Source organism: Carassius carassius, chromosome 14 (assembly GCF_963082965.1).
Source record: "Carassius carassius chromosome 14, fCarCar2.1, whole genome shotgun sequence".
NCBI classification, from domain to species: domain Eukaryota; kingdom Metazoa; phylum Chordata; class Actinopteri; order Cypriniformes; family Cyprinidae; genus Carassius; species Carassius carassius.
The window spans coordinates 27260459-27285982 of NC_081768.1; the positions used below are offsets into that span (position 1 = coordinate 27260459).

The window sequence follows — 25524 nt, forward strand, 5'->3', positions numbered from 1 at the left end:
CTGCAAAACCCCTGGGTCTGCACTGCCCTCGTGCAGCTGCCGGAGCAGCTTGGCCTGATAGACCTGAAGTGAGGCCATGGCATGCAGGGCAGAAGCGGCCTGACCCGCAGCTCTGTGGCAGCCTTGGCCACAAGCGTGGATGAGAACTTACAGGCCTTGGAGGGCAGCTTGGGACCACCACGCCAAGCGGATGTGCTCTGCGGCCACACGGTAACCCTCAGATCACCCTGGCCACCAGCCGAAGTAGACATCTTACAAGAAGAGGAGCTAGAACGGGGTGTGGCAGAGGGGACTCTATTCCTTTTAAGGTAATCGAGTCTCAATCTCAACGCCGAGATGGTCATGTTCCCGCAATGAGAACATGAGCCATCCACAAACGCAGTCTCAGCATGCTGGAAACCCAGACACATGACACAGCGATCGTGGCCGTCATGAGGAGTGATGTATCGACCGCACCCGCCTTGCTCCTCATATACCCACTCTGCGGGGCGGAGCTCGCGATGCAAATTCCGCAGACCAAGGTACTTTGTGTACCATTGGCTCGTTTTGTACCACTCGAAGGTGATTGGGCTCTCGGGCGAGATCCCATTCGTAACGTCGAACGTGACCGACTGAAAAGGAACCTACATCAACACATGCTGTTTGGGAGGGTTACAATAAAAAATTATCCTAGCTCATTCAAAAACTAAAGCATATTCAGTTATCAGTCATGACCGGTACTTTAAATGGGACTGGCTTCTATGATCAGATTAAATTTAAAAATTAGCTTTTTAGCAGCAAACACTCAAGATGGGGTTGGTGAACACAGAGAAAAAAAGTACCCCATGTGTACAATGAAATATACTGCTGTATTTTTTATGTTGTGGGCCTATATTTCTGCTGGAAGTCCTCGACATCTTGTTTAGATACATGGCATCATGGATTCTATCAAATACCAACAGTTAAAAAATCAGTAAGTGACTGACTCTGTTAGAAATCTTATAATGGGCCATGTTTGGATCTTCCAACCGTACAATAGCCCAAACACAAACCTCAAAAACAACACAGAAATGGGTCACTGAGCTCAAAACCAGGCTTCTGCTATAGCCATTCCAGTCCTCTGACCTGAACCCTACGGAAAATGAGAGAAGTGAACTGAAGAGGAGAAGCTGGGAATCTAAAGGGTCTGGAGTGATTCTGGATGAAGAAATGGTCTCTGATCTCTTGTCAGGTGTTCTCTTACCTCTTCAGGCATTATAGGAGAAAATTTAGACCTGTTAAACTGGCAAATGGAAGTTTAAAAAAGTATTGAATAAAAGGGTGCCATTAATTGTGGCCAATGTGTCTTAGAGAAAAACATTTATTTCATAAATTCTTATTATCCAATGAAAGGATACATTTTTGTGATTTTTTTTAATAAAAGACCAAAAGGATTACCGTATTTTTCGGACTATAAGTCGCACCTGAGTATAAGTCACATCAGTCCAAAAATACGTCATGATGAGGAAAAAAACATATATAAGTCGCACTGGACTATAAGTCGCATTTATTTAGAACCAAGAGAAAACATTACAGTCTACAGCCATGAGAGGGCACTCTATGTTTTCAGTGTAGGCTACAGGAGCACCGAGCAGCATAGAGCGCCCTCTCGCGGCTGTAGACGGTAATGTTTTCTCTTGATTCATTTTTAGTTCATTTCTCTTGGTTCATGTCAAATTAATTTTGATAAATAAGTCGCACCTGACTATAAGTTGCAGGACCAGCCAAACTATGAAAAAAAGTGCGACTTATAGTCCGGAAAATACGGTAACAATGCAGATGAATTTCATTCATATCATTCAGAAACTAAAAACTGCTGTGTTGCTCGGAGACACACAACAATTCTGCTGTGGCTTTAAAGGCAATTAGCAAAAACACATTATTGCACAATTCAAGATACTGTGTTTAAACTATATCACAATATCAACTCCTTATTTATTGAACTGTTGTATTAAATAAAATTTGCACTTTTGGGACAAACAGCACTCGTGTGATATTGCTTTCCCTGCTCGTATGACATAAATATGAGACAAAAACACATACAAGGTCATTTTTGCCCAAATATCTTGAATTTTAGGGCATAACTGCATTCATGGAGTTGTTACCCCGCATCAAATTTATCAACAGTCATCTATTATAAATGTAAGATTATGTACAGGGTTATATATATATTTTTCTATGGTATTTTTTTTTAATGGTAATATTTGACCCATTCATCTTACAGTATACAGTATCAACAGCTATCTCAGACATTTATTGGTTGCAAGGAACATGCTACAACAACGTTATACCTTTAACAAGAGAATATGAAGCATAAGAGAGGCAGATGTGAGAGGGGCAGGGTTCTTTTTTATCTGAACATCAAGAGAAATACGGATTTATCTTTTGTTCCTTTATTTGTGAGCTCCTCCCCTGCAGCAGAAATGCAAGTACATCCACAATCTGCATTATGAGGAAAGAAGGAAGATATCTCCACTAGATGTACAGTTAGCTGACAGCTGCTAAAAATAGACTTACCCTGCCTAAAGCATTATGATTTTACTTTTCCCTTTCCTCCTCTCACTTTTTAATGGAAAGAAAAATCATAAATTAGATTACTTTAATAGCTGTTTCTCTCATAATGCCGTGGGATTGAATGGAGGGCTAAACGAGGATTTTGTCTCTTGCTACTTTTTTTTCCATTCAGAAAGCGATCTTGTCTATCTTAGAATGAACACAGACATTTTTCATTTAATGTTCAAAACCAAATGATACTACTATGCTGCCAATGCTAAAGGAATAGCTCACCCAAATTATAATTTATAATTTTTTTTCTGTAAAGCTTAAAATGAAAATCTACCCATAGCTCTCTCCCTTTACATGACTATTCATAGTGACAGTAAAAAAACACTCCACATATTCACATTCAATTGGTATGTTTGAATTCTATAATTGTCTTATCACACGTCATGTTGCCAAAGATGCTATTTTTTATTTTATTTTTTTATCTGACAATGGCAGATAAGAGAGAGGCATATGAAACTTTGGAAAAAATCACTCATTATTTTTGAAGTTCAGTTTGGTGCCACTTGAGTTGCAAAAGTGACACTTATTTGCTTCATGCTAAACATGCTGCAACAAAATAACCCAATACACAGAATCCCACCATCTAACTAGAATTAAATCACAAGCTTAGAGCTTGAAAATGGTTCACATTAGCATTCACGACACCTCTCTAGGTGTTAAAACAAAATTCATAATATCTCTCATAGAGAACACAGTATGTTTCACATTTGAATAAACTATTAAATTCTCAACAAAAAGTAAGTCATGGCGTTACCACCTACGTGATATCTGCCACTTCTAGAATCCCTAATTTCAAGAGTAATAGAATGCATAAATCAGGCCTACAGAGTTGCTTGTCTTCTTAGTCTCCCAAAGACATCATCATTGGTTCATTGCTTTTATTGTCATAGTGACTCATTGTATTCCAACCATCTGCTCCACTCTGTCATGTTAACTTTTTTGGCAGCATCACTCCAACATGTTGCCTTTGTGACAAGACTATGACTGCTTCAAGTGAAGCTTGGTTTGCTCTAGGGCATTATTTTGAATTTTGGGCTTGTAAGCAAAGAACAACATCATGGAAAAATGGTTCTAAGCTCTATTGTGTAGGTTATGAAAACAAAATGTAAACACCACAGTCATATAAAGCCTGTTTAACTTTGCGAACAGGATGTAACACAATTTGCTGAAATGCAAATTGTGCAACTGAAGACAGGACCTACTCATTTTGCTAAATTACAAGGTGATGCAGACCTTGCTCCCTACTGTGAGGCCCAGACTAGCTACAAAATGGATACGCGGGTCTGACATCACTGTTGGATGGTGAGCCACCTGCCATGTTTAGTGGAGTGATCCAGCATTGCGTGGGGTGTTAGAATGACTCACGTGTGATTCAGACATGGATCAACAGGCAAAGTGAAGTGTACACAGCATGTCCCCTTCAGCACTCAGCCTCTTAGCTATCCATGTGCTAAAAATGTATATTAAAGCTAAAAATTAATAAAAATGTATTAAGAAATATTGTCTCCATATACATTTACACTTACATTTATTCATTTAGCAGATGCTTTTATCCAAAGCGACTTACAAATGAGGACAGTGGAAGCAAAAACAACAAAAAGAGCAATGATATGTAAGTGCTATAACAAGTCTCAGTTAGCTTAACACACTACACGTAGCAAGGGCTTTTAAATAATATAATAAATAAAAAGAAAACAGATAGAATAGAAAAAGAATAGAGCAAGCTAGTGTTATATATACACACACACACATAATTGCATAATAAATGAAAAGAAAATAGAATACCAAAAGATTAGAAAGGTAGTTCGATATATATATATTTTGTTTAAGAATAGAATTAGAATAGTGAGTGCTAAAGTAAGAGGGTCAAATAAAGATAGAAGAGATGGGTTTTAAGCCGATTCTTGAAGATGGCTAAGGACTCAGAATTAGAGACATGCATCCAAGATTTCAGAATTAAAGACACACAAGAATGCGTCTAGCTCAGGGATTCCTGTACATTGTTCGGTTCCGGAAACAGAGCCCCTGCAGCAGGGCAACTGGGTGACAGTGAGGCAGCATAGTCGTGGGTCAAAACACTGCTCTTCACAGCGACTTACAGATGAGGACAGTGGAAGCAATCAAAAACAACAAAAAGAGCAATGATATATAAGTGCTATAACAAGTCTCAGTTAGGTTAACACAGTACATGTAGCATGGGATTTTAAATAATATATATATATATATATATATATATATATATATATATATATATATATATATATATATATATATATAGACCTCTAACACAGCTTGCTCTATTCTTTTTTTATTTTATCTGTTTTCTTTTTATTTATTATATTATTTAAAAGCCCATGCTTCATGTACTATGTTAACCTAACTGAGACTTGTTATAGCACTTATATTTCATTGCTCTTTTTCTTGTTTTTGATTGCTTCCACTGTCCTCATTTGTAAGTCGCTTTGGATAAAAGCGTCTGCTAAATGAATAAATGTAAATGTAATGTTCCATGTGCGGTTCAATATCAACCAATAAGATTCCATGTACATGATTCCATGATGTCGCATTTTCATTGGTCAGTCATTGAAGCCTATTTCTGATTGGTTGTTGCTGTTTAGACAGCGTTTATGCCAAGTGCAAAGAGAAAGAAATCGAAGAGAAGAGTAATTGGCCATGCGCGAACGCACAGGATACAGTCTAAGCATTTACACGCTTACTTTAAGCAAAGAGGAGAGATTCGCGATTGCACTGAAAAGTCTGTAAGTCTGTAAAAGTGACTGTGCTTCTTTGGGATGGCACAATCAAGCAGAATGCAAGCATAAATATGAAGTAGCATCTGGTTTTAATTAAAGGTCCTTCTGTGCTAACCATTAAAAAGCCCAGATGAGTGGCACCAGGGAAGAAGATACAGAGCACTCCAAAGTAAGATTATGCTGGGTGACAGGGTAGCCCAGAGTGTGCACATTTGCAGCACTTTCTTCTTCCAAGTGGTCCCATCAAGCTTTATTGGTAAGCAGCTGTCAGAAGAGCTGTGCCAGGGCTTCCTTCACTCCAGGATGGTAGCAGTGGGATTCCAAAAAAGACTCCATAAACAAGGAGACACTGTGGTGGAAAGGCACTGGACTGGCCAATTAATGAAGGCTTACGCCGGGAGATGTTGGAGCATGGTGCTGCAGTGGGATAGAGCCAGTACTACTTTCAGCAGTTAGATATGGTTCCAATGTTATGGCAGGCATAATGTAGCCCGGATGCTACTCAGTCTACCATAAACCAGGCAGCACGAGAACCTAATCAGATATAAACTGTTGTCAACGGCACAACTGTAGAACTGCCTACTTGTTTGAAGGAAATGTGAGTGTTGTTTGCTGTAACTTAACTATAATGGGTGTGGAACAGGGAAGTAGATGCTGTGCAGTTGTTCGGAATTTTAAATGGTTTAAGTACATTGCCATGTGGTTAGTGGGGTGTTCTGTGTTTTTCTTAGCATATTGCTACACAATAGCAGGGGTTCAGGGTCTTCAGTAAACTAGGACATTGCTTTGTGGTTGCAAGGGTGTTGCACATATTTTTAGCGTGTTGCTATGTGGTTGCTAAAGTGTCCTCCCTAGTTGCAAGGGCATTACTTTGGTTGGTTTCAAGGTGCTTGCTTATTAGTTAAAAGAGTCCACCAACAAGTCTCTATGATATTTTGGTCCTATGTTAAAAAAAATGCAGGTCTAAGTACTTTAAACTTTAAATAAACAAGCTGCATGATTTGAGGCATCATTCAAATCTTTAACAGAAACAGTGCATGTCAAATAGAACTTTACTCAGTGTAATTTATAATTGATTCATATACTGTATATGTGTGTTGTTTAGGCTGGAAGAGCTGGACATCTGTTTATATCTACAGACTAAATTTGTTTAAGGTAAATTAAGTTTACCCTTGCTATAAACCCTATATAATTTTAATGAACTTTCAAGTACTAAACTGTATGTGTGATGATAATGTTACCAACTGTCTAACTCTGTTGCTATTACAGCTGTTATTGTGTAAAAGAGAAATTTGGACAGAAGATTTAAATATTGCATTTGTTTTATCCTGTGTGTGTGTGTGTGTGTGTGTGTGTGTGTGTGTGTGTGTGTGTGTGTGTGTGTGTGTGTGTGTGTGTGTGTGTGTGTGTGTTATCTGTTAATGAATTGTTAATAAATAATTATTTTACATTTCAGTCATTAAATTAATAATAATTATATGTAGGCCTAAAAATGTTGTCTGTCAATGCTATTGGATTGTGTTCAGATATTTTTAACATTATTATTATTAACGCTTCACAAACGAAATATAATAATTAAAAAACAAACAATAAAAACAACAACAAAACATAAACAAATTTAAGCCACAAAGAATTGCATTTAACCTTTATTTGAAAACATGCTCTGTTCAATTTATTAGCAATTTCTGAGTGAAAACATTTTCAAAGAAATCCTGCTCTGATTTTGCTCAAATCAGTTACACTAATTGTAAACAATAAGAATCGCAAGCACCACTAATTACACATCAGATTAACCTTGGACTTACAACTGTCATACACTTGGATGTGATGTAAACAGGTCAATTAAAATCAGAATAACAATAAAAAGTTTAAAAGGCAGTAGTGTTTCAAGTGAAATATATTTCAACACTGACTAAAAAGGAGATAAGCCTATTTTAGCAACACGTCTGCAAATCTCTCCAATGCGTCAAGAGACAAAAGAACCTCTTTTCACAGGTTACATTTATAGCGCCTAGTGTGACTTTTGTGACAGTTTTCTTTCGGATGTAAAAGGTAAAATCAATGCAGAGAAGATTCTTCACAATCGAAGACCAAGCCAAGCAATTATGAACTAGCAATAAAACTGGGCAGTAGTAGACAGTTCAAAAAGAAAAATGTGTGATAGGGAGGCTAAAAGAGGTGATAATTTCTTCTAAAGCCTAAAACTACCTCATTTATCATCATAGAAAGAGAGCTTACCCCTCTAATCTTTCAACTGACTTCAGAAGGTGTCAAAGTTGCAGCAAAAAACTCAATGACAGGAAATTAATTGGCACAGAAAAAAAAAAAAAACATATGCAGAAAAGGTACAGTTCTGCTCACTCTTAAGTTTACCAAACCCTCACATAATATGTAATGTAAGATGGTAATAATTTTAACAAGAGGAAGCATATAAATGTGCTTTTTTTCAGTGTTTTTTTTATGCCATTTCACAAAACAAATACGTACATGTAAAGGGTGTAAACTTTTGATAATGAAATGTAAATTTTTTTTTTTTGAAGATATATTTAAAGACAGAAATATATGTCTTTGTATACTGGCAACTAGAAAAAGTGACAAACACCATACTACTCCATCAAATTATACCACAAACATGTGTAAATCTATGTATTACTATTCTGGGCTGCTGAAATGCCATTCACACAGATCAAAAGTACAGCAAAAAATCTGTGATTATACACGGTATCTAGTGATTCCACATGATTCAAGTGAACAATAAACTGTAATTAAGTTGCAATCCAAATGAAGTCTTATTATGGAAAAGATTAATTAAGCTGGTGTTCTAGGTCATGTTCATTTATCACTGTCACAGTTTTCATTCTGTCATGTAATAATTCTTCACAAAGAAGTCTGTGTTTGAATAGATGCAAGATTATTTCTGGTGACCATTTATGATTCCAGTTGGATAAAAGCAAAGGTCAGCACTTACTAATGTCATTGTATGCAATTAAAGAGGCAACATACTGAATATGACAACATGACTACAGTATGAACAGACTTGTCGAAAATGACTGAAAGGAAGGGATGTTTTTAGTGCTTGATTAATGTATTTTTATTCAATGGCTGATAGCCTGTTAATACGAATTTATCTGATAATCAATACATTATAATGTTAATGAATACATAATATAGGACATAATATAGAAAACACCTAAAATTCATCTAAAATTGTTCAAATTAGATTTACTATTCATTGACATGGTTACTGGCATAGTTCTGTCAATTTTTGATTAATTGATCTCAAAGACAACTTTAACTGCCCGCCAAAAACTTATTGGTGGAGGGGAGAACAGAGTTATGATGGCAATCAATATGATGCCAATCAGAATGATTAATGGGGTTATGTTGAACAAATACTGGGATTTTTATGTCCACAGAGAGTCTGCACCTTGGATTAACATCTCTGACAAAATACAGTACTTTTTAACAGTATAGTATCCCCATCACTTAAAGGCACAATATGTAATTTTTCTGCTTTAAAAATAGCAGATATCACTATATCTATGTTATATATATTTTTTTGTTGTGTACTTACATTATCCCGACAGTTTCCACGAACTTTAAAATCCGGAGAAAATTATAGTTTAATTAGAAGACACGGCACGTTTCTTTATTTCCGTTTTGTCGCCCGTCTATGGCGTCATATAAACTTTGACCCCTCTAGTTTATCTAACTTCCTGCGGAACCGCCAAATACAAAGGTGAACAGAAGCAAAGACGAGACGAAGAAGAAAAAGTAGTAGCTAGCCTTGGTCGAGACTATTATATTTTATATTTATATTGTTTATATTCGTATTTATACCTCAATCAATAACTTAGTTATGGATCATGATTATGCTTTGCCTGCACGTTCTGTGAAGCGCAAACTTACGGGTGAAATAAATGACCTGAGAAGGTTTTGGGACGAAGAAGAAACGAGACACGGGTAAATATTGGAGTTGCATTTCCAAGATAGAGAGAGCCTCGTGACAAGCTGAAACTACAGAGAGATGCTTGCATTCTAATAAACAGGTATGCATCCATTCAGCTAACTATATCTATCCGTATATTTTGTGAAACGATGATGTCTTGTGTAAAACGCGGACGGACTAGCTCTCATGTAGAGTATAATGTAAATCTACATGTGTTCTATATCTAGCTGGATAAAGTAGCTTCAAATGCAGTTCACTATCTTGTTCGATATCATAGTATAAACGTAGCCTAATTATAATTATTAACGAAAGGCACCCGTGTTTTTTTAACATATATTACTACTAGCTAGATGGAATATTGATTTGATAGGGGTCTGATAATTCATATATCTCTCCGTTCGAAAATACGTGATTGTCAAAATACTAAGGCCGGTGACACACTGGCTGCGTGGCGTCTCTGCTGCGTGCCAGAAGCGTGGCGCGCTGCTCCTGCTGTAGGTGACATAGAGGGAGACCGCCGACAGACCAGGCTCTTGTCTTCATGACAACAATATCTATACTTCATGTTGAACATAAATATAAAGCCTACTGATAAAGGACACCGTCAACAGTATTGACGGCAAAATAGACTTATGTTTGACAGGTGCAATATTTGAAAATCGATAATTATTATTATTTTTTTTTAATTACATTTGTATCTGAATTTATGTCAACCTATAGACTTTCAAACATCAAAATGTCATGAATTAACGTGTCATGGAAACGCTTCCAACACGCGTGCGTGTCGCGTGAAAAATAGGCATCGGTTCTATTTCTAGCATGCACACGTTTTCCGCACGGCTCGAGCCGCGCCTGAGACACACGTCTCTGCAGGCAGTCTGCAAGCTCTAACCTATTAACATGGGAGCCGAATTAAAAACTGACACGCCACGCAGCTGAGATGCTTGCGCCATGCATCCAGTGTGTCGCCTGCCTCAGTTAAAATGAGTGAGGAATGTGGGGAGCGACAGAGCGCGTGTTCCAATGAACAACAACTCCCATGAGCCTACGCTCTTTCCCGACGTCATCAAAGTACGTTTCATGTTATTGTTTTGATTGAGTGACCCCTGGTGGCCAAAAATTCCATACTGCACGTTTAACTGGGGCATTATGACTTACAGAGATCGCAAGGTGAGCACCCACTGCTGGCCCCACTTGCACATCTTCCAGCAAACATTCTCAAGAGACCTCCTATCCAGGTACTGACCAGGCTGAAGCATGCTTAGTTTCACTGGGCTACAATGTGTGTGATTGTTGCTGGCTTGTCAATCTACTTCAGAAAAGTATTAGTTTGTGAAAGGCTAAAGAATCATTCAGCCCAATTTGTGAACTGGTTATTCACTGAAAAGCACTGACTCAAAATAATTTTTTACTCGAAAATCAATCATCATTGTCGCTTGTGAGCAAAGTCTCACTCTGCAATGTCTAGCAAATTTAAAAGGGTCATATGACGTTACTAAAAAGAACATCATTTTTTTGAATTTGTTGTAATGAAATGTGTTTATGTGGTTTAAGGTTAAAAAATAAACATTATTTTCCACATACTGTAAATTATTGTTTCCCTTCTATGGCCCGCCTTTCTGAAATGCGTAAATTTTTATCGGTCTGAAAAGCGAGGTGTGCTCTGATTGGCCAGCTATCCAGTGCGTTGTGATTGGCCAAGTGCCTCAAGCGAGTGACGGAACACCGGCATGACAAGACAATAACAATAAAATCTGTTTCAAACAATCCATTTGTTGCATCCAGTGTGTACATAATTACGGATTATAATGACTTGTACTGTCTTTTTTGTCTATTTAAAACCTGGATGGGGAGTAATTTCTTACTTTTAAATTCTGAAAAAACAGAGGTGTTAATTATAGGACCTAGAAAACTCTGCATGTAATAACTTAGAACACTGTCTAAGACTCGATGACTGCTCTGTCAATTCTTCCTCATCAGTTAAGACCCTAGGTTTTCTAGCAATCTTACCTTTGAAAGCCACAATTCTAGAATTTGTAAAACTGCATTTTCCATTTCAAAAATATATCTAAATTACAACCTATGCTTTCAATGTCAAATGCAGAAACGTTAATTCATGCTTTCAGGACCTCTAGGTTAGATTATTGTAAAGCTTTATTTGGTGGTGTCTGCATGCTTAATAAACAAACTCCAACCTGTCCAAAAAGCAGCAGCTAGAGTTCTTACTAGAACCAGAAAGTATGACCATATTAGCCGGTTCTGTCAACACTGGACTGGCTCCCTATTAAACATTATATAGATTTAAAAAACTTGCTTATTACTTATAAAGCCCTGAATGGTTTAGCATCTCAGTATTTTAACGGGCTCTTATTGCACTATAACCCTCCATGTCCACTGCATTCTCAAAACAAAGGCAATTTGATAATGCCTAGAATATAAAAAAAAAAAAATTGCGGGTGGCAGATCCTTTTCCTATTTAGCTCTCAAAGTCTGGAATAACCTGCCTAACATTGTTCGGGAGGAAGACAATCTGTCAGTTTAAATCTAGATTAAAGACCAATCTATTTAACTGTACTTACACATAAAGGCCGGGACACAAGCAAGCAACGGTCGGGCTAGTTTGTTTGGTGTGTTCCACTTGTCGGGCTCACGTCGGCGGCGCTAGTGAGAACTCTGATTGGATGTTCAGATTACCAAACAAGTCAGTGCCCAAGAATTAAAGCGAAAGTGATGAAAACAAGCACGTCAATGAAGGTGGTACAGACAGAAGGCTGTTTAAATGTAATGTGATCTTTCCCAATTATATTTTCATAAAAACATAAGCTGCTTAAAATTATTAAAGTTATCAACATTACTGATATTCAAATTGGTAAGCAAGCGCTGCTTTGTTTACATTTCGTATATCTGCATATATCTTGTACTGTATATCTTTGTTTCGGTTTCTCCTTTTGAATGATGAATATTCTATTAATAGCTGCTGATATGGACAGCTCATTCCTCTCACGCATGCGCAGAATGCACGTGTTAGTTTGCCGTCGGCTGTAGTCTGTGCGGTGTGTTCTAACTCAGTTTTTTGGTCCGACGAGTGGCGACAACACCGTCGGCTTTCATCGCCGCTAGTTCTTTGAAGTCGGCTTGGTGTGTCCTGGCCTTAACACATTTCTAATATTCAAATACGTTAAAGGATTTTTAGGCCGGAACTAGGAACACTTCCCATAACACACAATGTACTTGCTACATCTTTAGAAGAATGGCATCTACGCTAATATAAGTCTGTTTCCCTCTTAATCCGAGGTCACTGTAGCCACCAGATCCAGTCTGTATCCAGATCAGATGGTCACTGCAGTCACCTGGATCCAGTACGTATCCAGCCCAGATGGTGGATCAGCACCTAGCGAGGACCTCTACAGCCCTGTATATCAGTGAAGACCAGGACAGATGAGCGCCAGAGCCAGATTCACAGTGAAGACTTTGTCTTCTAGATGGCCACCAGGATAAGACCAAAGGAAACAGATGATTCTTCTGACTTTGCTACAGCCTGGAATTGAACTGCTGGTTTCGTCTGGCCATAGGAGAGCTGGCCCCCGACTGAGCCTGGTTTCTCCCAAGGTTTTTTTCTGCATTCTGTCACCGATGGAGTTTTGGTTCCTTGCCACTGTCACCTCTTGCTTGCTTAGTTGGGGACACTTCATTTCCAGTGATATCGTTGATTTAATTGCACAGATACTATTTAAACTGAACTGAGCTGGATGATGACATCACTGAATTCAGTGATGAACTGCCTTTTTGCATTATTGACACTATTTTCCTATTTAATGCCATTCAGTTGCTTTGACACAATCTGTATTGTTAAAAGCGCTATATAAATAAAGGAGACTTGACTTTTTATGCATTGCATTGAATCATGCCGTGTAAACATAAAACCATGTCTGCATTTGTGATCGGAGAAACAAGAAAGCACTATTCTACATTGCTAAAAACTCGCATTTTAATCATCAGTGGCAAATCCTTTAATAGGATATGTAAATGTACTTAAAGACTGTGAGTCAGAACACTCAGCATTTTAGTCTGGAAAAAGTCCTCCATAAAATGTGCTACACATGTAACCCCTCTCTCCCAGGTCCTCACCGCCACACCTCGTACACGCTCTGAGTGGGCCTCGAACCCGAGTCTCTGGCATGGGAGGTGGACTCACTAGCAAGGAGGCTAAATGACTGCAACCGCTAACATCTGTCGCACATAAGCACATAAGCATCGAAGATGAGGGCATGAAGCAATCGCATGAAGCCCTCACCATATAGGTTAATAAAGAATGCAGAGCACTAGCGTGCGAACTTACCACAGTGTGGAAGTGCGCAAAGACTTCACGTGCACACTTACCATAACATGGATTTTAAATAATGTTCTAATGGGGGCTTTCGTGGCACTCTGAAAGAGCAGCTCATAGATGGATTGGTGCATCCCAAAACAATATGTTTGAGTGTCATCAACTTGATCTATGGTAAAAATGCTGGAGCATTCTGGGGAAAAAACAGATAACTCAAACTCATGTGAGAGGAGAACTCTGCCACCTGTAGCGCACACATAAGCAACCCTTTTTGGTAAAGGGGAGCGCTGCTAAACTACTATGAGAACCCCCACAATAGCCCTTCATGTTGAGGGAAGCGATGCTTGAAGTGTATTAATAAAGACACACTGGCTGAATGGAGCCCAAGGAACCAAGGTCTAACCAACTCAAAGTCTCTGTACTTACCGTACAGGATTTCAGAAAGTGCGCAGAGTCTTGCTTGCACCCTTACCACTTATATGGATTTTCGAAAGTGTGCAAAGTGCTAGCATGCACACTTACCACCATCTGGATTTCAGAAAGTACACAGAGCTTAGCGTGTGTACTTAAAAGCTTCCTATGCATCGCAGTATGTGTCGAACCGAATGGGATGGGCATGCTCAAATATAATCATCTGAGGCGAGGGGAGCACTGCCTGAGACAGCATTATACAAGAAGATTCTCACAAATGCCACCAATACTTCCCACTCAGTGCGTCAGCAAGAAGAGTTATCCAGGTGACCAGGAAGCCCCTCAGGGCGACCCAGCCAGACCTCCTTAGTTTTACAACAATGAGGGGAGTGATGCTTGAAAGTGTGTTACTAGAGACACACTTGCTGAGTGGAGCCTAAGGTACCAGGATCTAACCAACTCAGAGAAAAAGAACGAAGCGGAGCAGGTAACCCTTACCATGCAGGATATCAGATACCAGTCTTGAGTGCACTCTTACCACCTATGTGGATTCTAGAAAGTGCACAAGGTGTTCAACCTGCACACTTACCACCATGTGGATTCAGAAAGTACCCAGAGCTTAGTGTGTGAACTTAAAGCTACCCAAGCATCATAGAGGTGCTGAACCGAACGGGAGAGGCAAGCTCAAATACAACCCTCTAAGGCGAGGGGAGCACTGCCTAAGACCGCATTAAACAAAAAGGTTCTTGCAAATGCTACCTATACTTCCCGCTCCATTGTGACCAGGAAGCCTCTCAGTGCAAACTTGCCAGACATCCAGGAAATTTGGCGGGCCGGGGACCTGATGATCAAGAAGGCTCCCGCAGAAGCCTATGACCTGGCCGCATGATCCAGGAAGCATGAAGCCGGAACCAGGACTATCATACTGGCTGGTGAATTATTGACGAGTGAAGTAACACTGCAAGTCAAAAAATCAAACAAACACCATAGGTGCAGCATAGGAAACTAATGCAGGAAGTTCCTACCTAACATTGGTCAGGTGGAGAGATGGTGGTTACAGGGGGAATTAGGAAGGGGAAGATAAGGCAGATGTTAAACCCCCGAAGGAAATGAGTTGATACTCAAGTATCAATCTAATCCAGACGAAAGTGCTGACGCCTCATCTGGATCACATCTCTTATCTTCCCTACCTCCTTTTGACCCATGATTCCTCCTACCTGCAGGGAGGGGAGGGGAGCGAGCCAAGACACTATTCCTTATGTGCCCATTTCTGATCCTCAGATCGAAAATGGCCTGGACTCCTGGGTTGTACGGGCTAGGACCTGGACCTTCATGGAATGAAAGATTTGAAGACCACTGAGCACGCCTTCACCTCCGTGAACTTCTCAACCAGTGTCATGTCAAATTAATTTTGATAAATAAGTCGCACCTGACTATAAGTCGCAGGACCAGCCAAACTATGAAAAAAAAGTGTGATTTATAGTCCGGAAAATAAGGTGTATATATATATATATATATATATATATATATATATATATATGCATAAAAATATTAAAGAGAAGAAAAATATTTTAAAAAAACATAAGCAAAAAACATTCATTGGAGAAATTAGTTAAGCTTTTCTAGACCGACAATGTCGGTTTGTCACTACAGGAGGTTTTCTTATCTGCCAGTACCTGATATGCACCCTTTCCACTCGATTACATTTTACTAAAACAAATAAGAATTGTTACTCTGGTGAGTCAAGAGAAAGAAAATGATGTAAGCAGTTACAAGACACCCTGTCATCTCTTTTAAGCATTAAATAAAGTCTGCTTGATTTTCACTCAATTCAGTGCATACAGATTTTTAGGGAGGCCCAACAATAGAACAGATAACCAGAGTTTGATCTGTCCTCTGGTGTGATAAATGATGGCAGACAAAAATGGAGTTCAAGACATCACTTGTTCACACACTTGTGGTGGGTTGGGGCAGATACAGTGGCTGGACAAAATAATGCGAACACACATTATTAGTGGGGTTGATCAAATAATTTGTGAAAGAAAAAGAAAAATCGACCTTCACAAAACCAAAAAGCCAATACCTATGAAACAATTGTCTATCTATCTATATGTATCTATTTATTTGTTTTCTTTTTTTATAAAAAAATAATAATTGTCCTTTTAAGACTTGCACTCTATTTCTTTTCTAACTGCTTGCATTTTTTAAAAGAAAAGGCCTCCAACATTACATTTCTCTATTCTCTTTCTATCCTACTTGTTTTCTTTTTATTTATTATATAACTAATAATAACAACAACAACAAAAACCTTGCAACATGTACTGTGTTGGACTAACTGAGGCTTGTCATAGCACTTGCATATATTGCTCTTTTGTTAATTTTGATTGCTTCTGTTGTCGTCATTTGTAAGTATCTTTGGATAAAAGTGTCTGCCAAATAACTAAATGTAAATGTCTTGATAGATTCCTGAAATGTATTTCAATGGAATATAATCTATTACCAAACAACTTGAAGTGTTATTAATTTTCAAAGCAAAATTTTATGTTGTCATTAAATGTTACACTAAACAGCTTCATCAATATGATAGCACTAGCCCAAATATCCCCAACTCCCCAAAAAAGCCACCTTCTTTAGTGTTGATACATAAATCAAAATAAAATGAAGTAATGCTTAACTTAACTGTTTGCTAGAAGAAGAAAAAATCAACATGGACAATTGCTGCCAAGCCTCACTTAAAACCATATTTAGTCTGTACATATGGCACGTGGTGTAGCAGTACGTAAGAAGGTCTATGTTCTAAAGTCTATAACTTTCTACGGAGAAAATTAATTGGAAAAATATTTCCAGAACCAAGGTCAGTAGAAAACTGGGTAGTTACTGTTAGCTGAATGTGGCATTATGAAAAAATGGCCAGTGGGTGGGCTGACTGGACTTTGAATCTGTTTTAGATGAAAACGGATTAGTTAAATCTTGTAGAGTGAGAGAAAAAATGCTGCAAACAATGAGAGACAAATGAAAGTCAAAATAACAGTCTCACTCGCTTCATGACTGATAAATCCAACACATACCATATAAAAATTCCTTTGTGATGCCTTCTGAGATAATTACACATCCATATTCCCTTTCAACATATCCAAAGCACTTGACAAGCCTTTGTTTAGTTACCCGCCCTTTTCTGCATCAGACTTTCACTTCTTACATATGTTTTAGAAATGTTGGTGAATAATAATAGATTATCTGTCTATTTGGAAAAGGTTGTGTGTGTGTGTGTGTGTGTGTGTGTGTGTGTGTGTGTGTGTGTGTGTGTGTGTGTGTGTGTGCCTCTAAAAATTAAATGTTAGGCAGAATGTATAAGCAGTCTATATGATGTGCTTTATTTCCGAAATTAAAGACATTCACGAAACTGAGACATTCATTCTCAGAATTAATGATTTTCTTTCCTTCTGATGACCTTATTTGTAGATGAATATATTCAGGAATTTGATCACATGATATTTAAGAACCAATGGGAAGAACAGAAGAGTTTACATTACAGTTACTCTTTTCCGATTTAAAGCTATGACTTCAAAAGGTTTTCATTAGTTTATGAAACATATGAATTACTTTTACACTTTTTGGAGAACAACCAAATTATGACAACAAATATTTTAGGGGAAAGTAACACTAACTAATGTTTTTGTTTGTTTGTTTGTTTTAAGAAATATTTACATGCACTGAATATTTTTATATGGTGTCTGTTAATATTTGTAAACAAATTATACCATACAGTTGTTAATCAGAAAGTCAACAGACAACATTTGTAGCCCAGTTGTAGTCTGATGCTAGTAAGCTATTGCAGCTCTGAAGCCTGATGCAAGAATAAATCACTGAAAATTACACTCATAAAATGTCATAACCTGTAGTTGACCTTGTGTCAGACAACAGCTGTAACACATATGCATTCTATTTTTGATTCCGTCAGCTTTCAAATTTATATTATCAGTGTGCATGCTTGAAAAAGAAATGCAGTACTCAGGATGTGCAAATATCATGTTGCGATTTCAAGTAATATTCCATGTTTAATACGTCTTATAAAATGGTTAGTTTCAGATTCTGATTGGTCAACAGTTTTCAAAACAGTGTTTTATTAACGACATTTCATTGGTGTCAGATTACCACAGAAAATTATTTCAGTTATTTCATCAAGTGCACCAAGCACCGACGTTTATGAATCTGGTAAATACTAATCACTGTTTGTGTAATTTTGCACCGAAAAGAATGACATTAACTTTTTAATATAACAAAGAGCTAGACCATTGCATATAGTGCCTGGTTCTGTTGTTGTGGGTGGTTAAAACAACGCAGGATTTGTGCTGAAATAAAACAGCTGTATTTTGAATTCATCTCTGTATGGTATGGTAATGTCAAGCTTAGTGATATTTTTGCTCATCATTCTAGAGACTGAAATGAAAGCCAGTCTGCCTGCTTCAGCTCTAAGTTAATGGCCTTTCTCCTGCTGTAAGATAGTGCTTCTCATCTGTCAAGAGAAAAACCAAAGCAACATGTCTGAACCAGCTGAGTTGTTTCACTGTGTGAGGTGAAAGGAGTCGTTTCCTTCTACCAAGTCCTACTTGTTAGTTGCTACAGTGTACATTATTTCTGCCGCCTCCTCCCCTTTAACAACAAACAGACACTCTCAGAAATGCCCTAAATCAACATGAAATATCACAAGTTTCTTTGCTCCCACAGCAGCTGAAGCCACATTGATCCAAGACTTGTTTTATCACCTTGTTTTATCAAATCTACCGGCCCTTCAGTTGATATATAATTTCAATAGCACCACTACAACACAGAGGTTAACATTGCAGCTCCAGAGGACTAAATTAATCACTCACAGAGTGAACAATATAGTGTAAATGTAAAACACAAAAAGACAGCAGTCTTTTTATATTATATATTTTATCTAATTTTAGATTTTTCCATAAAACTGTATTTATTTATTTTATTATTCTTTTTTAAGTGTTACATATGCTGCTGCTTTGCATGATGATATATAATTTATATCTGACTTCCATCGTTTTCAAAATAATAAACTGAAAAATGTATTAAATAAAATAAAAAAAAATCCATTACCCTATGGTATTCAAAGGACATCATTATAAAGTTACACTTCCTGTGGAGCCACAGTGCAAATATTTAATTAGTGGCAACATAAAAAACGACATGAATGTGAATGAATATGGACTAATCAAAGGATGGGGGGCGGACATAACAAAATAGTGTTGGACAATATGTGTTACAATAGTATTGTTAACCAATCACTAAAAGTGGTAGTATTATTTGTTCCAGCAAATCTGTTTATTTATCCTTAATTTATCTGCAATAATATAAAATACTAAATAAGGCAATACAAGAACTGAATTTAGTCGATCTCCTTCTCTGTTCTTGAGCTCCATAACCTTAAAATCACATTGATAGATCAAATATGCATTATATGCATGTTGTATGAGAAAGATCTGCACTTGAATTACCTAAATGGGTCATCACATCTAGAAACCAAGCAACCTGAATGGGTAGACATACAGCATTTGTGCACAAAACGAGCCATGCAGACAAGAACTGGGAAGTTTAAGAGCTGTCAAAAACTTTAAATAAAAGGTTGCAGTGCCACACCGAGCCAGCTGTCCACTGAATTATGGATGTTTCTTGGCTCCAGACTTTGCATCTGCTTGCCTAATCAACACCATTTAAAAGATGTGGTGTGCATAGACATTAGTTGCATTTTAATAATTTGACATACCCATTTTTTCCAAGCCAAAACTGAAGTGTTCCTCTAGACGCCATGTATTACATAAAAGTATGTACTTTTATTCATCATTGATGGATCTGCATTTTACCACTGTATATCTGTACCAAAGCTATGTTTTAACATCAACATAAAAATTACAAGTGACTAATTTCTTGTTGCCCCTGCCTCCATTCTGGTATGCCTGCTATTCAAGATCCAATCACATTCCAGTGGATAAAATCAAGTTTTGCTCTACTTATTCTCATTAACTCCAGTTTCACTCAGAAATATATATTACTGAAATTAAATGAGTTGCAAAAGGTTTTAAATGGTGACATGAAACCTTTCAAAGAAAACTATGGCTAAAGAAAAACAAACACAGCAAAGCAATCATTAAAATAAACAAATAAATAAATAAACAATGACCATTAAAATTGCATGTATTAGCCAATGCATATACATATTAATCACCTAAGTGACATTTCAGTTCAATTAGTGTGCTTGAGTCAACAAGGGCTTGTTTTAATAACAAAACCCCGGCACAGTCACTGTTCTTTTAGGATCTTGAATGTCTAATGAACATTTGAATGTGAGAGCTGAGGCTGGACAGTTTCAACACATCTTATAGTTGACAACAACTAATTTTATTTCAAAACTCTTTTCACTTAAAAAAATTAAAAGGTGTAGATTAACATTCTAAAGCATGTGTAAAGTACATTTTTACATGTAAAGTAATTTTTACATTTAAACTGTAATGGTATATTACATTAAGTTAATATATACTTTTAATTTTCTAAACTGCAACTTCATTGTTACAAATGCCTAATCACAAATATATTTAAATACATGACATAGTTGACAATAGAAATTGCATTCAACAATGCAAAATAATGTGCATATCCCCATCAGAAATTTGCACAGTGACAGCTTTTTAAAATGGAGTTTTATTTATATCAAAATACTGCAGATTTCTGACACATCTCAATAGAGCTTAGAATTTAACAATGGACCATATTATCTACTTGTAATCTGTTATTGGTGTGTAGCAACTTTGGGGACTTACGCCCATGACGTACTGTCCATAGCCCTTATATTTTTTTAAATTCACTCACATTATAACATCAAATTCTAGTCTAGCGGTGATGAAAAAGACAAAAGTTTGTTTCTGATGTAAAACATCAGGTATTAAACAGACAACTTTGACTGTTGAGCAGACATTTTGAGACACATTTTTAAAACTCTGTGGCATGTTAAAAAAAAAAGTGTAAATTTTCAGAAACACAAAACTCTTGGGGAGTGTCAGTCGGCAAGATTCATTAAACCATTATTGATTCAAAGAGCTGATAAGGTAATAATGAAGAGGTGAAAATGTTAATAATGTTTAATAACTGCACACTTTACAATGTGAACATGCAAATATATTTTAAAGGAAAATTAAATAAATTAAATGCAGTAAATACAGGATATTTAAGTTACTAATGCATTTAACTTCTGACATGGCATGTCTTTTTAGAAGATGAGCTATATCTAAACAATGATTATTGCTATCATTGTTGTTGTTGTTCTTGTCAATATTATTGTTCAAATTGCTTTTCATCTTCTTATTTTTCTTCTTCTTATTTAAGCTCTCAAACTACACCAGATTGGTGCATTTAACTTTTTTTAACATTTTCTTACAGGGAAGCATGCACTGGACCTACAGAATATCCAAAGTCCATACACCATAGTCTCACACAATCTGTGGGAAAACATGCTTATCCAGAAAAAAAAGTCTAAATATTTATTAATTTACCTATTTGTGGGCTTGCTTACTTGACCAATTTTTCAGACTATGGGCAGGCTAACTCCATTTTTGGAATGGGGGGGGGGGGGGGGCTACTCCAAAAGCTGATGTATTTTGAGCAACAAATAAACTTTCCATGCTTTCTACTATTTTGCACATTATGGCTGATAAAACTAGATTAATTAATTCCTGTCCCTGAAAACTCCCCACATGCCTTTGAACAAGGAATAGCAGCAGTCATTGTCATTAACTTTGATGGCACAGCTGTGACAAAACTAATGATTCATTCACAGGCTTGGGAAGCAGTGGAAGTGCCTGCAGCATCACTAATTCTTCTAAAAAAGCGTGTCCTCTAAAACGTTGAACAAAATGGGAATACAGAAACCTTTGAATTGAAGTTTACAGACAGAAAGAGGAGACTGTCGGGGTAAAGGTGCTCATTTACACAAGTAGGCCTACATCAGCAGTGAGGTAATGGAGGTGAGCATGCCAAGAGACTGCATTTTCCTGTATTATTGAATTTCATGCTATGTGCTAGGATCTGTGTATATTAAACTGCAGGTCTATATATAATGTGTTAATATGTAATCTGCAATACATTTTTCTATTGATGCGATCTCATGTGAGTGACAGCTGCTGCTGGAGAGAGGAGGCATTTGCTTGTTAAGTCTGATATCACGCGTCACTTTTTCTGGGACCAAACGCTTTATGAGATGTCAAAAGAAAACACAAAACGTGCTAATTAATAGATGTTTAAATATAATTTGTCATAGCTTGTCGAATTTAAAGGACACTGTTAACGTTAAGTTAGCAACACTTGTTAGAATAGCGCGTGCAGCGGGCTTCAAGAGGTCCTAGTTGGAACGTAGGTGAAATGCACGAATCATTGCATGAAAGTTAACAAAAATAACGGTTAGTTGAGTTCAAATCTTTTTTACATATCCATCAGAAGCATTACAAACACTTGAACTCAAGATAGTTGTAGCTACAACACCAGGACATCTATGAGAAATGTACCTGTCTTTAATTTAAAGAGGGGTTGGGTAGATCAAATAAAGTGTTTAGTGTATTTAACGACCTGAATGTATAAATCTCCATATAGCCCTTAAAGTTAAAAATGTCATAACGTAATCATCAGACTCCTATACATTTAGTTGTCTTATGTTCTCACATTTGAATATTAAATTCTCAAATTCTCACATTTGAATATTAAATTGTGGCTCCCTAAACTATATTTTAATTTAGTCTACTGACAGATTATAGCAAACGCTAGAGAGCCTCTATGGAAACCGGTGAAAAACCATAGACGGCTAGGAATAGCCATATGACTACAGACGAACCATAGGCCTTTCTTTACGCAACACAGCTGTCTGTGATCCAAAAAAAGTTGTGATGTAAAACATCCTTCGAGGTGTGTATTCTGATTAGATATATCATAATGTAATTTTAAGAGAAATAATGATTCGCGTTTTCCTCCTACCCTACTAAGTCTAATAGCCATTGTGACAATTTTTTTTTTTAAATCAGTCGAAATTCAAAAATTCAGTGTCCTCGTAATTTCACCGAAATCATCTTGCTGGCTATATGTCTCGCATTTAATCAGACAATATAGATAGATAGATAGATAGATAGATAGATAGATAGATAGATAGATAGATAGATAGATAGATAGATAGATAGATGCACACACACACACACTATATATATATGTGTGTGTGTGTGTGTGTGTGTGTGTGTGTGTACGCCATAACTTAAACACTTTTTTTGTGCGTGCCATATGCAAGTTTTGATGTGGCTTCATCAAACGCAAAGTCAACGTCCATCTATATTCAAGGTCTAAAGGACTTTTGTAGCCATACCCGCCAAAAAAGTCGTATTCCTATAGGGGATAAATGACAATGACACCTTGCTTATAAAATAGTATTTCAACTTACCTTGAGCTGCGGTAACAAAACCTGCTAAAAGCAGCAGGATCTGCTTCAATGTGCCCATTCTGTCCGCTGTAATTCCACGCAGCGCCACGGTGTCTTGCGTTTTATTTTCTCCGATCACAGTAATGCATAGAGATCCAGCTTTGGCAAGAACATCTGACGCCTATGGCACACGGAATCGTCTATGTTTGCTCTCATATCACCGAGAATAACCACTGCAGAGACGAGACACGGTGGTGTTGGAACAAAAAGTGATTCCCTCGGTCCAAACCGTGGAGACGGAATGGAGTGATGAGGCAGTCCGCATCTAGAGGAAGGCGCTGGACTCAACCATCATGTGAGATACAGGGGAATATGGATGGAGATCTACAGTCTGCAGACTCTTATGGGTCCACATAAAAACATCAGCTCATAAAGCTGCTTTTAAGGGAGCCATGTAATTTAACAGGAACGATTCGGGAAAAAGCCTCCAACCTCCCCAGTAAGGAAAACAACATATATTAATAATAAATAAATAAATAAATGCAGTATTGGATTACTAATAGAATTTCGCTCATATGTGGGTCTAATCCTATCGAAATCATATTTTCTTGAATCCAACATATGTTTAATATAAAACATTCTTATAGAAAGCATTCTATGTGCAGCTTTATGATTACCAATTAAGAAAATCCAATAAAAATGTAAATAAATTATTTTAGGATTTTAAAACTTGTAAAACACATGAATTAATTAATTCATTCATTCATTCATTCATTAATGCATTCATTAATTGATTCAAAACTTGAACACTTGTCCAATAATAATCCAAATGGAGGAAACAGAGAGGTTCTTTATATCCAAAGGTATTTAAAGAAAATATTTAAATATTAAAGAGAGTTGTGATAGATAATTTACCATTTCCATCGGAACTCACGAATCAAATGAGCATGTAATTCGAATTTTCAATGAATCTAGCAAAATTCTACTCTTAAATTACGACGAATTCTAATAAGAGTCATATACGCATTTAAGGCTTGCACAATGTAAAATAAACAGTTTTTACGAAGCAACAGTTTTAATGTTAGTATGAGCATGACATTTGGCGATATGTCTGGGGTGTGTGGATGAATGTGTTTTTTGATGACAACTTTTGTTTACGCAACCTCATGACAGGAATATTTAGCCTATATAAAATGCAACTCATCATTCATAATATTCACAACCCCCCCAACAAAAAAGTGCAGCTCAGTTCATCAGCAGATAGCACATGTCTCACAGTTTCCTACGATACTAATAATGGCTGCAAAATGCGTTGGTCCCATGGCATTTCTTTGAGTTTGAGAGCGAGGCTCATTTTCAGGTCGATTTAAAAATGTGGCTTTGCTGCCATCTACTGAGCCTGTAAAATCTGATTGATAAATTGAATATGATTTGTAAAGTGAAAGACACAAGTGCGAGACCATTAAATACCGTCATCTTGCATTGTTTTCCAATGAAATTTAATACGAAAAATTTATATCCTACTATTAACATAACAAACTGATTAAAATGTTACTGAATTTCATTATGTCTTAGTTTTTGGTTTGCGTCATTCCTGATCGAATGCTGGTATTTTTTTTTTTTATTTTTTTTTAATCATCTGTGCTCTTTCTCATTCCAAATTCGATGCTTGAGTGATTTAATTTCGTCTACATATTGACTGCATTTAAATCGGTAGCGCTGTCCACGACGTGTTGCTGAAACAGTGTTGTCATTGACTCTAGCAAAGGAAAATAATAACGTTCCCTCCCCTGTGCTTTCTGTGAAGGACACATTTAGCACCACATTTTCCAGATATTTTTTTCCATAGCAGAGGCCTGAGATTCTGCTTTAGAATTGATAAAATCAGAAAGAACAAACAACACTTCTGCTTTTGGCTTTGTTTTAAACAAAGCAAATGCTTGAATCTAATTATATTCGAGTTTCTCAATGGAAGATGTCTGGCATGTTAAATTATGCAGCTGAAAAACGGGGCTGGCCCTATAACACTCTATCATTT

At 37.1% G+C, this 25524-nt stretch overlaps 1 protein-coding gene across 1 annotated transcript in view; it reads right to left on the reverse strand.

Moving 5' to 3' along the window:
* LOC132157446 (CUB and sushi domain-containing protein 1-like) overlaps positions 1-24017 on the reverse strand; it is a 636306-nt gene extending 612289 nt beyond the window's left edge. Inside the window, exon 1 of the mRNA XM_059566804.1 lies at positions 23508-24017. Coding sequence (XP_059422787.1) covers positions 23508-23565 — 58 coding nt within the window. The 5' untranslated portion in view covers positions 23566-24017. The remainder of the gene's footprint in view (positions 1-23507) is intronic.
* Positions 24018-25524: the final 1507 nt, after the last annotated feature.